Here is a 14,639-nt window from a genome sequence, read left to right on the forward strand (position 1 = left end):
AAAAATTGTCAGCGAGGTTCAAGTTGTGGACTGTGATCTAAGTATTTTATTTCCATTTAGTGGTAAGCTTTAGATCATTGGCCAATTGCAGAAATGATACTCCTTTCCTTTCCTTAGTTTCTTCACTAACTGCATGACATTTGCACCTACAATTTTCTGACATTTAGTGAAATCCATTCTTCCTTCTGTGCAGTTTTTCCGGTGCCACAGGCTCCCCCAAAACCAGAATGTGTGTATTTACTTTACAATCAACAAAATATGTCATTTGCCTAGGGGTGTGCAAACTTTTGCATACAACAGAGAGATTCATGACACCATGATAACTGAGCAACTACCATCATCAAAGATGAATAATAAGCTTTTTTATTTGTTTAACTGCTCACTACTACACTATTACAAGAGATAGCTGATTTGGGGTAAGTGTGTTTTCATTTACACTGACTTACATTCACTTTTGAAGACTAACTATAAAATCAAAATCAGTTTTATTGTGAAGTATGTTGCGCATGCAAGAATCTGACACAGTACAATGGCTCTCAGTGTCCTTGTAGGCAACAATATATATGCATACAGTAGGTAAAAAATAAAAATAAACATACATAGAAATAATATATTTACAATATTTTCAAATTTATAATTAATAATAAGTGTAATAAGTGTAAGCTGGTTTTGGTTCCCACAGTGTGAGTAATACTACGTGCACACACACACACACACACACACACACACGCACGCACACACACACACACACACATATTGTAAGTCCATCCATCCATCCATTTTCTATACCCGCTTTTTCCTGGATCAGGGTCACGGGGATCTGCTGGAGCCTATTGTTATTGTAAGTGTAATAATAAATTTTCTACAAGTGTTTGGAATGAAACCTGAGGAGAAGCCTCAGACACATGCACATATTGTTCAGTCTTGTGTCTCTGGCTGCACCCAAACCTTTCACCTAATCTCCTTTTCACATGTAGAACAAAAATATTTCTGTGTCTTTGTCTTGTTTCTCCCTTCTTCATAGAAATACACGCACAATACACACATTGTGAGCTCTGAGGGGTCTGAGGACAGAAGGTGTCATATACTGTACAGAGGTCCATTGAGGCAGTTTTGTGATATACAATAGTGGATGTAGATTCCATGTCCCCTCTCCATTCACACACTATGACAGAACCTTTGGGAAAAGATATTAGTACTGGAACATGCTTTAAGGTGAACTAAAATTAGATGAACATTAGTAATGCTGGAGAAGTTGCAATTATCAGTATATGTCAGTATTTCTGATATCTCCTGATCTCAGTTTTATTTCCCATTTCTAATAAGCACCATAGATCTAGAATAAAGTATTTTTAACATCAGTTTTGAGGCATGGACCTTATCGGAAAGATGACCATCAGATGCTGGGTTTGTGTTGGGGTGTCAGGTGATTCAAGAGTCATGAAACATGGCAAACATGTTATAGACCTTCATGGTTTTTGGCCTTCTAGGGATTTAGGAAAATTAGATTCAGTCTTTCAGCAGCTGCCAAGTGACACATCATTTAATCACTAAGGTTATATCTCCAGACAGATGTCTCAAAACAATGCTGGCATGACCTGACCAATGGAACTAATTATGAATATAACAAGCCAGGAAGACAACTCCAGTAAATCTCCAGTAGCTTCAATGTGCATGACTTAAATAAAGCAGCAGTGTAATATTCGTGTTAGAAATGTTATTTTTGAAAGCCTGTCTTTGGTTCTGTTTTCATAAATGATGTTTTTCTATAATCTCTTATAGCATCACAACAAGATTTGCTGTAATCTTCCTACTATGAGCCCCAATCTATTCACTGCTGAGTACTTACACACACAAACATGTCATACATGTGCCAGCACGTCATTTACTGCAGTGATGGCCAAGTCAAACTTTGTTGCTAGGCCCCTGTAAAGTTCCTCTACAGTTTTTATCCTTCGCCCATAAGTCAATACTATAGGTCTGTCCAACACATCAGTCCAAAATCTCCCATGGGTAGTTAGTAGGGTTGAGACTGGATGACTGCAAAGGCCACATAATGTGATTCACATCATTTTCGTACTAATCAAACCTTTCAGTGGCCCCTTCCTGCCCTGTGGAAGAGGTCAGTGTCGTCCTGGAAGAGACTGTCAGGATAGAAAGGGATAAGCAAAAGAATAAGTGGACCCAAACCATGACAGGATAACACCTGATCCCACCACTACAGCTTTTAAACTATCACGTGTCTGTACCTGCAGGCCCAGAGACCCTGAGTTTACCACAGCATGTACCGCCCCCTTGTGGCAGACACAACTCATTACACCAGCTCGCCAGCCTCAGCCTGACCTCGGAAGCAAAACCTTTCCTCAAACGCCGGCGGTGGTTTCTTTCCTGTGGGTCACATTTTGCCAGAGTTTTTGGAAGAAATGGCGGATATGGATGAATTGTTCGGCAGTGATGGGGACAGCGACAATGATCAACGAGGTAAAGTGCGTCCCCACCGATAAAAATCAGTATTTATTCATGATGTCCGCATATTAGCGCTACCCCGTTTTTCCTGATGCAAGGCAGAGATTAGCTTTGCCCGAGCGCTGCTCGGAAGTGGATCCTGATCGTTAACTTACACTGATCCGTGTCTGTGCATTAAATCCGTAGATAAACGATAAATTCAGGATGTTTTCTGACAGGAAAGCTTTGGCAGTAGCTGCATTTATTTCACCTTTTATTTTCGTTTAGCTACCAGTAACACGCTAATTAAAACTGTGTGTGCCGAGCTTCAATTCGTTTTCTATTACCATCCCAATAAACTAACAGTAGAGCCTTAGTCTTTATTGCATCTGACAATGGACATTTTGAAATAAAAACAACGATCAATATGCTTAATTGTGTTTTATTTTATTAATATATTATATTAATTTATTTTATTTTGTTTATTAATTTTAACTTTACTGACCAACCAGTGCACCAATCACCAACATGTTTTATTACATAGTTAATAAGTGTTAATTGAAATAACCTGGGCACATGTCCTCTTTAGCTGACTAAAGACCAGTAAAATCATCTGGCTATACCAAAACGAGGTTGATCTGTAAAATCCTGTATTCTGTAATTTGCAGCTATTCTGTTTATTTCAGGGGCTACATGGAAAATCACAGTGGAGGGCTATGTCAGACAGGCAGGTGAAACCAGGTGTCCCTTAACAAAAATATCCTGACGTGAATACACTCCTTGTGTTGTTTCAGAGTCTGGCTCTGGCTCCGGGTCAGACTCAGAGCAGGAGAGACCCAGATCCGCCAGCAACGCCTCGGGCAGCGGCAGCGACAGTGAGCGAGAACGAGATGATGATGATGACGATGAAGGCCAAGAGGAGGGTAAACCCAGTATGAATAAGGTGTGTACCTGTGTTTCACAACCTGTGGATCTAGGTTGCAGGAAAGGAGCAGACAGCAAATAAGCATGCTCGGTCTGCTTTCTGAGAATGATTTATTTCAGCAGTAGGTAAGTCGGTTTGGGTCATTGCAGATTATGCTTGAACTAGAAATTTAAGGGTACAGGCAAAAAATGAGTGAACATTTCTGTCCTTTATTCTTATTTTCATTTGTCTGGATTTCATGTTTGTCGCACAGAGAAATAAAATCCTCACCGGCAAACAATCTCGTCAAAACACGTTGGCTTGGATACTCAAGACGTACCTTGATATCGAAGGAACATTTTGAGCTTAGGTTTGACTGGGTAAATTGTTCAAACTATAAAAGTCAGTTCTGAAATCAACTATATGCAGCATGCATCGCAAAACAATTAGAATAAAAGGTTAAAAAAAGTATATTGGTCCATTTAAAATGGGTTAAATAACAGATATACTTAGATATCATCATGTAAGTAACAGTGTTGACTGTACATTTAATGGGATTCTGCTGACCTGCTTTGAAGGTCAACCTTTATTGAAAAGAATACTGTAATTGATCGGGTGGACTCTTGCATTAAAAAATGTATTTCATCATTTAAAGTCAATTTATGAATGTTTAACAGCCTCTCAAGTATCAGCAGTATGTTAACCTTACCTTTCTTCCCCAGGGATAAGCCTGCACCTGCTTGAAACACAGACAGAGAAACTTGCAAACATCATATACTCCCCTCAAATTGACTCATGTCTGTAGTTGCAGAGTGGGAGGGAGGTGGGCAGTGTACAGTAATGATGGCAATCTGTACTTCAGGTAAAGGCAAACTGTCCTTCTGACCTTCACCTTAATAGGAGCTCTTTGGAGATGACAGTGAGGACGATCAACACAGTCAACACAGCGGCAGCGACAACCAGTCTGAACGGTCAGGGAACCAGTCGGATGCTAGCATGCACTCAGACCAGGGGGACATCGATCAGTCTGATGCAGAGCAGCACAGTGGCTCAGAGGGCGGCCATCGAGATGAAGATGAAGACGAGGATGACGGAGGACACCGATCAGATGCAGGAAGCCTGGCAGGCAGTGGGATGTCTGGAGCAGGGAGCCCTCACTCTGAGAGGGGCAGCATCCGTTCAGACAGAAGGTACAACAAAACACACTGGACGTGCCTCAATGTTTCACTCCACTGCGCCCTTCCTTTTCAAACACAATTAAACACAAAGAAATATATCTAAGCCTTGAGAAAACTTCAGACTACTTCTGTTATGTCACAGCAAAAACAGAAAAGTATGTAAATAACAACTACAACGCAAATAAGTCATGTGCTAACTAACCACGAATATCCCCAATGTTCACAGATTTCAGATTTTTGTATAATGACAAAATTTCTTAATATCAACAGTAAAAATTATCAAGGATCTTCTCTTCAGTTGTTAATCTGATCTGATTGCCAGTGGGCGCGTTCAAATTCACATGCATTTCTACATCTTTGAAGACAGAAAGCAAAGCAGCAGTCTAACCTGTAACGTTATTTTGAGACCATTTGCTTTATTGACAGAGAACCAGATTATTAATTTACTGATACATTTCTTCTAATTTGTTAGTGTGCACAGTGATCCTGGGACTCCACAGTCAGGGGCAGACACCCCTCACTCTGATGGTGAAGCTTCTGGCAGGGAGAACCAGTCCGATGATGAGAAGTGGGAAGGAGGTGCTAAGAGTGACCAGTCAGAGGATGAGGAGGAGAAACGTCATTACTCTGATGAAGAAAGAGAGAACTCTGATGACGAGGGGCAGAGAAACGGGAAGTCAGGTACTCTCAGGATTTTTGATTAAAGACAGAAGAGATGTTGTGTGTGAACTGGTTTGTGAGCCAGTCTTCTGTCTTAATCTTGGTACATTTGAGTTCATGGAAGAGGATTAGGGCCATATGGGAAAACTATCCCAAGGGCCGAGATTAGTCTTAAAACTTCTGAGTTCTGAGATTAATATAAGATTATTTATATTTTGGACATTTTGTATTTTCACGATACCATGTTGTCATATGGAAATTACTGTTCTATCACATGTGATTTTGTTTTTCAGAGTCTGCAAAGGGCAGTGATAGTGAAGATGATTTTGTCAGACAGAAAACCAAAGCTAAAGCTACCTCTGATTCTGATTCAGACAGTGATATTGGAACAAAGAAAAGTAAGACATGTCTCAGAAAAGAAATGTATTCATTGCAAACCAAACCTTGTTAGTCGATAGTTGTATCTATAGTTTAAATCTCGTCAATACTGTTCCACAGCAAAGAAGACGGCAGCAGACGACTTGTTTGGAGAGGCTGATGACATCTCTTCAGACAGTGATGCTGAGAAGCCTCTAACCCCAGGACAGCCCCTGGTCTGTGCCTACCTTTATCACTTTCCTGAATCTTTAATTGTGCAGAGTCCTTTTCCCAAATCACTTTTTCTCACAGCCTCTCACTAAGCCTCTCTGAGCTTATCCCTATTATCATGGGTCACTGAATCATGCAGTGTTTTTTCAAATGTTCTCTTTTTGTGTGTGCTCAGGATATAGAGGATGGGATGGAGGGAGAGCAAGCAGAAGAAGAGCCTGCACCTGAAACTCGTATTGAAGTAGAGATCCCAAAAGTCAGCACAGACTTGGGATCTGACCTTTATTTTGTCAAGTTGCCTAACTTTTTGTCTGTGGAGCCCAGGTCAGAACTTGCACTTTGTAAATATAATATGATCACAAATTATTTTTGGTTAGCTCCTAAGTTCTTTTAAAATGCAGGGGCAAAAAATCCACAATTCTAAAAAAGGAAGATGGAAAAGGGATGAGGACATGTTGAATAGACATTACTATCTATGAACACTGTTCAGCTAGTGAGAAGGAGAATTGCAGACAATTGTTTTTGTAGGTATGTTGGGTCTTGATGCCCATAGAAGTCTGTATAACATAAAGATATATGTATTTTGATATTTATCAAATCTTTCTAGACCCTTTGATCCTCAGTATTATGAAGATGAATTTGAAGATGAAGAAATGCTGGATGAAGAGGGACGGACCAGGCTCAAACTAAAGGTATATTGGTAACTTTGATTGTGTGTGTAGTTGTCATGTGAAAGTGACTGATTTTGGTTTTTGAGAGATCTGAATTTATTCCCTTCTGTCAGGTGGAGAATACAATTAGGTGGAGAGTCAAAAGAGACGAGGAAGGAAATGAAACACGAGAGAGCAATGCGCGCATTGTCAAATGGTCTGATGGCAGGTGTGTGTATTTTGTGAAGCTGGATGTTGGAGTTGTCATACTGTCAACAGGATGTGCTCTGTACTTTCCATGCTTTTAAATTTTCTATTTTTTGCCACAGCATGTCCCTCCATCTAGGGAACGAAGTGTTCGATGTTTACAAAGCTCCTCTTCAAGGAGACCACAACCACCTGTTCATCCGACAGGGCACTGGACTGCAGGGACAGGCTGTGTTCAAAACCAAACTCACATTCAGGTAATACAGTAACATGCCATAGTTGTATTGGTAACAGAGTGCTGTTAAGATGAGAGACACAGGCTTTCACTTGAATCAAAAACGGAGTTGCTAGGGCTACTCCTCGTCTGTCTGGCCCCCTGACAGCTGTACGTGCAGTAAATAAGCCCCTGCCTGTCTCTAATTCCAAATAACAATAGCAGCCTTCATTTAAGCTCCATTCACAAATGTGCTCTGTGCTGTAAGTCCCTGGATCACCTTGTACAAGCTGCAAAGGTTTCTCCCAGTAAAAACTCTGTAAGCCTCTTAGCACCCCCAGGTCCACCTGGATGTTCTGTCCACACGGGACTAGTAAGACACTGGACAAAGCTGCTTGAATACACAACAGCTCTCCACCTCTCAGGCATGACATTATCATTTGTTTTGATTATTATCATGTAAACAAGAGTTTTCATTAGAGTTAAAGCTGGGATCCATTTTTGGGTCTGTTCTTGTACATAAATAAATTGGTTATTTGGTATCCCAGTGTAAAATTAATCTTTCAGCTGATTGTTTTTTTTATATTGTGACTCAGTCCAGTCAGTCACTGAGCAACAAAAACACTTTTTTAATTAAATGCAATATGGACTTACTAACATTAAATTAATAATTTACTTATGTTGTTTTCTAGATGTGGTGATATATATTATATAGATATAATAATTTTAAACAGTGTTTCAAACAACAAATTATAAAAGCACTGGGGAAATATAAATTTAAACCTCATTTCTGGCATTGGTTTTGTGTTTCTTCTGTATTCCCAGGCCCCACTCCACAGACAGTGCCACCCACAGGAAAATGACCCTATCTCTGGCTGACCGTTGTTCCAAGACACAGAAGATCAGAATTCTTCCAATGGCTGGACGAGATCCTGAGTCGCATCGCAACGAAATGATCAAGGTAGCACACACTGTCCATCTTGGCTGTTGTGTTTGTCTTTCCTCAGCGGAAATCCTTTTGTAACCACAAGGACCAATAAAAAAAGGTGGCATGAGGCCAGTTGTTGACATGTCATGTCCAGTTACATAAAGACATGACCTTATGTGCTTGCATAATGAAGTCACACAGCGGTCAATAAAATGGAAATTGTGTCACCAAGCCTGTGAGTGCAGGTTGTGCATCTATGGCCGACCCAGTCAAGCACTGATGATACCGTAGTTTCTAGGCTGTGGAGATGGTGGGGTTCTCTGTTCTTCCAGAAGATGTTGAACAAATAGAGCAGTATATAGCAGCATTATACTGAAGCTTATTCCATGTTCAGATCAGATCTCCAGACCTCAACTTTGAACTGAGCCTGTGAACTATGACTATAATCATCCATTGTTTTGTACTTTTCTCCTTAGAACCTTTTACCATTCAAGTACCATACAGTGATGTACCTATCACATATATTAGTATTAATATTATTTAACAAAAATTTACCAGCTATGAAGCAATATAGCAAATTCCCACTGGTGTCTCTCCTGGCAGAAAGAAGAGGAGCGGCTGCGAGCTTCTATCCGCAGAGAGTCCCAGCAGAGAAGGATGAGGGAGAAGCAGCACCAGAGAGGCCTGAGCAGCAGTTACCTAGAGCCTGACCGCTACGACGACGAGGAAGAGGGTGAGGAGGCGATCAGTCTGGCAGCCATCAAGAGCAAATATAAGGGAGGAGGAGGCCTGAGAGGTAAAAGCAAATAGATATGTTTGCCACAGTCATTCTTTTTCTTTTACTGTCTCACAAGTTAGAAGATTTTTCTGAAGTTCCTGAGGTTTGATGAGCATTGCCATTTGTTGTGTCCCCCCATCCAGAGGAGCGAGCAAGGATCTACTCATCAGATAGTGATGAAGGCTCTGATGATGATAAAGCCCAAAGGCTGATGAAGGCCAAGAAGTTAGACAGTGATGAGGTAGGTGCAAAATACTGTTGGAAGGACAGGGGGCAGTGTGAGGCAGCACACTATGGAGGTTTAACAGCCAGGAATTTATGTTACACCCATGTGAACTAAACAGGACAGGAAATACTAGTCCTCTTAAAGAACATGCATTTACTTTTACAGTGACTAGTTTCTGCGAAAAACGTTACGTCACTGAAACAGGATGAACTGAAGATACTGCATGCACCGAATGTCTTTAGTTGTTGGCACAGCAGACAGCTTATATCACTGTCATCTCTCTCATTCTCATTTTTACAGGAGGGTGAGGGATCTGGCAAGAGAAAGGCAGAAGATGACGAGGAAATGGCCACAAAAAAGGCCAAGAAATATGTCATCAGTGATGAAGAGGAGGAAGAGGATGATGAATGATTTTTTTTTTTTTTTTTTTTTTAAATCATGCCACTGTATTATCAGTGCTCAGCCCACATGGCATATAAACAGCCATATTTTGTTTTGTATATTTTCTTAAAACACTGAGTGGGTGAGTGTGTCTGTGTGTGATTGTGTGTTTGATTGTTTATGTTGTGTACAGCAGAGGTGAGAAATAAAGAAATGGTTGTCTTATGCAACCAAAGCTCCCTAAGGCCCCTTTATCTTTTTTTTATTATTATGAATCACAGTGTTCTGAGATTAAGGTGCTTAGTACCATGTCCAAACAAAAAAAAAAGGTTAGTGGGATACGTGTTGTGGGTTGATGATTCAATTGAAGATTAAATTAGGTAAATAGCATTAAAGCAGTGCCTACTTTTTACTCTCCTGTGATGCAAAATTACTACAGAATGATGTGTAAGATACAAAACATAAAGTAACACAAGTGACACAAAGATACATGTTGACTGCAGATACAACTACCACAACACAAAACGACTGAGGAGGTTTAAAATGATCACAGACAGATCAAACTACAGCAACAAACAGACAAAAAGTACAGACACAAAATGACCACAGAGAGACAAAAACTACAGAGACAGAACTACTACAGGCAAAACAACTACAGAGACCCTCCTTTTTAGTCTTGGCATCTTGCTCCAATAAAGGATACTAGTATTATACTAACATATGCTAAATAGCACTCAGTTGCCCTCTGGGTACCATACATATCTACAAAATTTGGACTTCTGAAACCAGTAAGACTGAAAACACCAGCATTACCACCCAAAGGGCCATGCTGCTAGCATGGCTAGAAATGAATTGATAAATTAATGGAAATTTGTTACATATAATTTACAGCATTATATTTTAAAGTAAAATGGTTTAGCCATTGAGTAACTAGGCTAAAACCATGTTTTAATTTTCAAATTCAATATGAAAATGAAAGCAAACTGGTATGATTATGAAATATTTAAAAATAGATTTTGGAGGTCCCCCAAAGAGCATTACGTACATCGTTGCTTCAGCTGTTGAAGAGCAAGTGCAGTTAAAACAGGTATTGGGATTTGATCCCCTGTGAGTCACGAGTAAGAAGAAAATGTAGAGAACAACAGTCCTGGTTAGTGATTGAAGTTCATCAGGCAGAATGACGTACAATGTCACACACTCCCAACATCCTCCTCCATACACACATACACACAAACACCCACACAAGCATTTAACTTGGTTCCCAGAGACAGATAACAACCCTTGAATCCGACCTCTACCCCAGCACTGTCTAGACAAAACTGGCTGTAGCCACCCAGAATACAAAACTGGTAAAAACACTAAGTAAGTGATTAAGTAAGAGTTACATAAAATGGATGCATTCTCTTACTTGACAACAGCCTATCTGTGCTACACACACACACACTGCCAGGACATGGCCCCACAATGTCAGTGCAGGGGAAAGTATAAAAAAACCCACTATAGTTCACACACTACAGGCTTGTGCAGGAGCCTTTGGTGATTTCTGGGTGTTTGAAATCAGAGTCCCATTGCCTTAAAATTCATAATGAACCTGCTTGGATGGAATGAGGTTATTCTGTGACATGATCATTCATCATAGGGGTGAGTCGTACCCATCAGCTTTAACACAGACTGGATGTGCTTGTTCTTGCAGCCCACAGGAGTGAGCAGAAACCGTCCCCTGCCAGTATATATGTTTTTATAGCATATATTAAGAATGTTTAATGCTGCTTCATGTAAATGCTGTGTCTTTGTTGCCTTCAAAGAGCATGTGTCGTCGGTAGTACCGTGCTGCATTATTTCAGACTGCAGTAGGTTATGTAAACCCAATTCCACACAGTAAGGAGTGGGGAAGGTAGGGGAGGGGAAGAGAGGGGGAGGCACTGCTACACAGTCAGTGCTGACTGTAGGGGGATGAGACAGAGGGGAGGGCTGCAGCATTTCACCATTCTTTTGTGTTTTTCTCTCCAACCTCATGTTGCCCTTCCCACTATATTCCCTCAATTGTTACCCCCAGCTGCCCCAGTCTCCCCACCATTCAGTGTGAACGTGTACAACCATAACATGACACTTTCTGTAGGGAGAGCTGAGTAACGCAGAGAGGCTGTGTTTTCTCTCACACTGAAACACAACTGAATCACTTGGACAAACTGCAGCGTCATGCAGTGGTAACTTGGTCACTGCTCTGCCAATATGACCCAGGGGAGAAAGTGTCCAGGTCAGCATTAGGCCAGGTGCTTCTTGATGTAAACAAGAATAGGATTTTATTAGTGTCAGCTTCCTGTTTGCATGATGACTGATGTTGTGGTTGAGTATTTGCACATCCAGATAGTATTGTACATGTGCATACATGTTTTGATTGGCTGCTTAGGTGACACTCTGGCTATTCTGCTTACTTATGTATCTTGATTCATATCTTGGTTTCATTCCAGGACTCATCATACCATTTATTCCTTTATCTCTGAAGTTTTAAGCAGGAGTGGTGTTTTTTTTTTAGTTTTTGAGCATTTTCTCAATCTTTCTTTGATGCTTTGGGTTAACACCTTCTACAGTATGTATAGTTGATTGTATGTCATGTATACACTACCAGTCAAAAGTTTGGACACACTGTACCATTGAATTGAATGAGAAAGTGTCCAAACATTTGACTGGTGCTGTATGTTCTATTATAGTATCATATTTTGTATTGTTTCATCATATATAGACATTTTTTTAACTTTGTACTCGTTCAAAATATAATAAACCCTGACTGAATTTCATAGCTCGGTGCCCTTTAACCCTGTCTCAGTATGTCCTATCCCCCTGCTGGTGCTTATATAAGAGGCTAATAAATAAAATAGAAACACAATACTCAACTTGCACCACAGGATCCTCAAACACTCACACATGACACTGGCCCAGATACTGCATCACAGGAACATTTTCCCTTACGCACAAGCAGGTGTGCATTATTCACATGCACAAACACCACGGTAACAATTCAACAGGCTATCATCTGTTTTTTTCCTTCTGACCTTAATGATTTGGGTCAGTCTGTTCTGTTAAGGAACAGGGCTTAATCTGTAAACAACGGGTTCCTCTAAGCTTTGAGCTGCTCTGTGCACAGATTACACTTGAGCTTTTTCAAAAACAGACAAAACGAGAGGCTGCAACAAAGCTTCTTCATAGCCAGGGATTCCATTCTACAGCATTAAACACAAAAAAGTAGTTTGTCCCCAAATGCATCATTAAAAACTGCATCATTGTTCATTTTATGTACAGTATACACCAACTGTAGGTATCTATCTGCATTATCTTTCACATTCTGCTTGCATTGACATATGGGGATAATTGTACTTACACAGGACTACTTGTATTTTGGAGAATTATTATATTTCTACATAAAGTATTACTGGTGCTTCTACTAAGTAAAGGAGCTTAGTACTCTTAGTGAGCTTAGTGAGAAATGATAAACATAATAGTAGAAAAGCATGTCACATAATTCCTGACCCAGGTGTCATCTTGTGTAAACAACTTGACATCACAGTATATCAGGTTTGGTATAAAAGGTGCCATGTTTCCAATCATAGGTTGTAGATGTAAAGGCAGTAGGACTGTTTCCATCCATTCATTATCTATAACCACTTATTCCTACTTAGGGTCCCGGGGATCTACTGGAGCCTATCCCAGCTGTCTTTGGGCGAAAGGCAGGGGTCCACCCTGGACAGTCCATCGCAGGGCCAGGACTGTTTCCACTTTGCAATAAACTATGTAGCAATGATCTTTAGCCTTCCTCTAAAATGCCCCAAGGTTAGGAGGTCAAAAGGTGTTTGATTACCGGGCTTGATAAAAATTTATTCACATGCACTTTTTCTCAATGAATAGTTTTAAAGTGTTGAAAATCCCATTTTACACTGACAGTATCATATACTATATATTCTGTATTAGCAGGTCTGGGAGGTTTAAGAGGTTAAAATGGGAAAGCACAGAATAAACCCTAACCAAAGGATGCATGCCTCAGACACAGGAAGAGAGGGGATGATGCTGAGAGAGAGGAGAGGAGTGTTGTGGAGGAGCGCTGAGGAAGGGAGAAAGGTGCTGAGGTCAGGTGTGGGCCAACAGCTAGCTCAATCTCCTTGGCCTGTGGTATTTCAGATCCCACTGCGACTCATAGGACAGTACATACTGCTTCTGACCTTCAGTTATCTAACCGCCCTGCCAACACCAAGCTGAGCAATTCTCTCTTCTCTCTCTCTGCCTTCGTGTCTTTTTCATCTAAATTTGTTTGCTGTCTACTCCCTGAAGCTACATTGACATTAATGTCTGCAATGAGTTTGGAATATCAGAGTGACTAGTCATAGTCATTTCTCCATCTCTGATCACATGGTACAATGGCACATCATTCAGTCCCCTATTGGAACACTTCCATTTAAATGTTAGCTTTGACTGGTTGATGATTAATGGCCTGGTTTTTGTTGCCTCTAACTTTTCTGGACTGCAGTTATGAAATCACCACACAGTGAAGTGTTGGAAATGCTGCTGCAGAAAAAGAGTAGCTGGTTTCTGCTGAAGCTAACACATTTATCCTGTTCAAAACAGGCCCCTGACAAAGAAGCAATGATAAAACCTGGTCATGATTTTAACCAGTATGTATGTGTGTGTGAGCATCATCCACCTATTTTCAGCTGATGTCTTCAAGAAACAGTGTAACAGTGTTCATTTCAGCTAATTACCCATTTTCCCACCTTGTTCCCATTTCTCCTTCTCTCTCTTGCCCTCACACAAATCTCCCATGTCTGCAGCAGCCATGCACAATCAGTTGTACAGTCAGTCATCTTTTTCCATGTGAAAAAACTCCTCACATGATTATTGCGAATTAGTGGAGTTTCCCCTGTGGGTTTGTAGCCTACAGCGTGTTTGTGGTGTGCAGGTACTCTTCTCTTTACTGTAAATGTTTCATAAACAGTGTTACTGCCTCAGGCTCCTGGTTACATAATGGCCTATATTCTAGAAAAGCATGAAAGGCAGAATGCAGCAGCCTTAGCCATGATGCATATATAGTGATGTGTCTCACAGCATATCTGAATTTCCCTTGGTGCCTGACTGCAGCTCTACGTCAGCTCTTTGGTCTTGTCATCACTCACTAAAAGCACATACTTCACTTTTTCACTCTTTCTTCATTTGCACTTTTCACTCATTTTTATCGTCACAACCCTTACCTTTATTCAATGTACTCCCCCGACTGTTGTGTGAAAAGGTACGTCAGATTGGCAATGAGACACATCTACTTGTCCATCCATTTTGATGACTGCAACTTATTATCACCATGGATACTTCCACCAATGGTGCATCAAACTATTACATCCCCTGCATCCCTGCATTAGAAAAAAGTCTCTCTCTCTCTCTCTCTCTCTCTTTCACTCTCACACACACACACACACACACACACACACACACACACG

General features: G+C 40.6%; 1 protein-coding gene across 1 annotated transcript; it reads left to right on the forward strand.

The window, feature by feature from the left end:
- The first annotated feature begins 2,349 nt into the window (after window positions 1–2,349).
- Window positions 2,350–9,584, forward strand: leo1 (LEO1 homolog, Paf1/RNA polymerase II complex component). Its single transcript, XM_026319621.1, has 14 exons — window positions 2,350–2,481; window positions 3,240–3,388; window positions 4,250–4,539; window positions 5,000–5,208; window positions 5,481–5,585; window positions 5,686–5,780; window positions 5,951–6,099; window positions 6,383–6,467; window positions 6,560–6,654; window positions 6,755–6,889; window positions 7,672–7,807; window positions 8,378–8,570; window positions 8,696–8,793; window positions 9,079–9,584. The coding sequence occupies exons 1-14, from the start codon at window positions 2,424–2,426 to the stop codon at window positions 9,187–9,189; spliced, it is 1,908 nt and encodes a 635-aa protein (XP_026175406.1). The 5' UTR covers window positions 2,350–2,423; the 3' UTR covers window positions 9,190–9,584.
- Window positions 9,585–14,639: the final 5,055 nt, after the last annotated feature.

The sequence above is a fragment of the Mastacembelus armatus genome, chromosome 3, assembly GCF_900324485.2.
Source record: "Mastacembelus armatus chromosome 3, fMasArm1.2, whole genome shotgun sequence".
In the NCBI taxonomy this organism is placed as follows: domain Eukaryota; kingdom Metazoa; phylum Chordata; class Actinopteri; order Synbranchiformes; family Mastacembelidae; genus Mastacembelus; species Mastacembelus armatus.

Coding starts and splice junctions, on each gene's coding strand:
- leo1 (XM_026319621.1), top strand. CDS start 2,424: ATGGCGGATATGGATGAATTGTTCGGCAGTGATGGGGACAGCGACAAT. Junction 4,540..4,999: donor AGCATCCGTTCAGACAGAAG/GTACAACAAAAC, acceptor CTAATTTGTTAG/TGTGCACAGTGATCCTGGGA. Junction 6,655..6,754: donor GTCAAATGGTCTGATGGCAG/GTGTGTGTATTT, acceptor TTTTTGCCACAG/CATGTCCCTCCATCTAGGGA.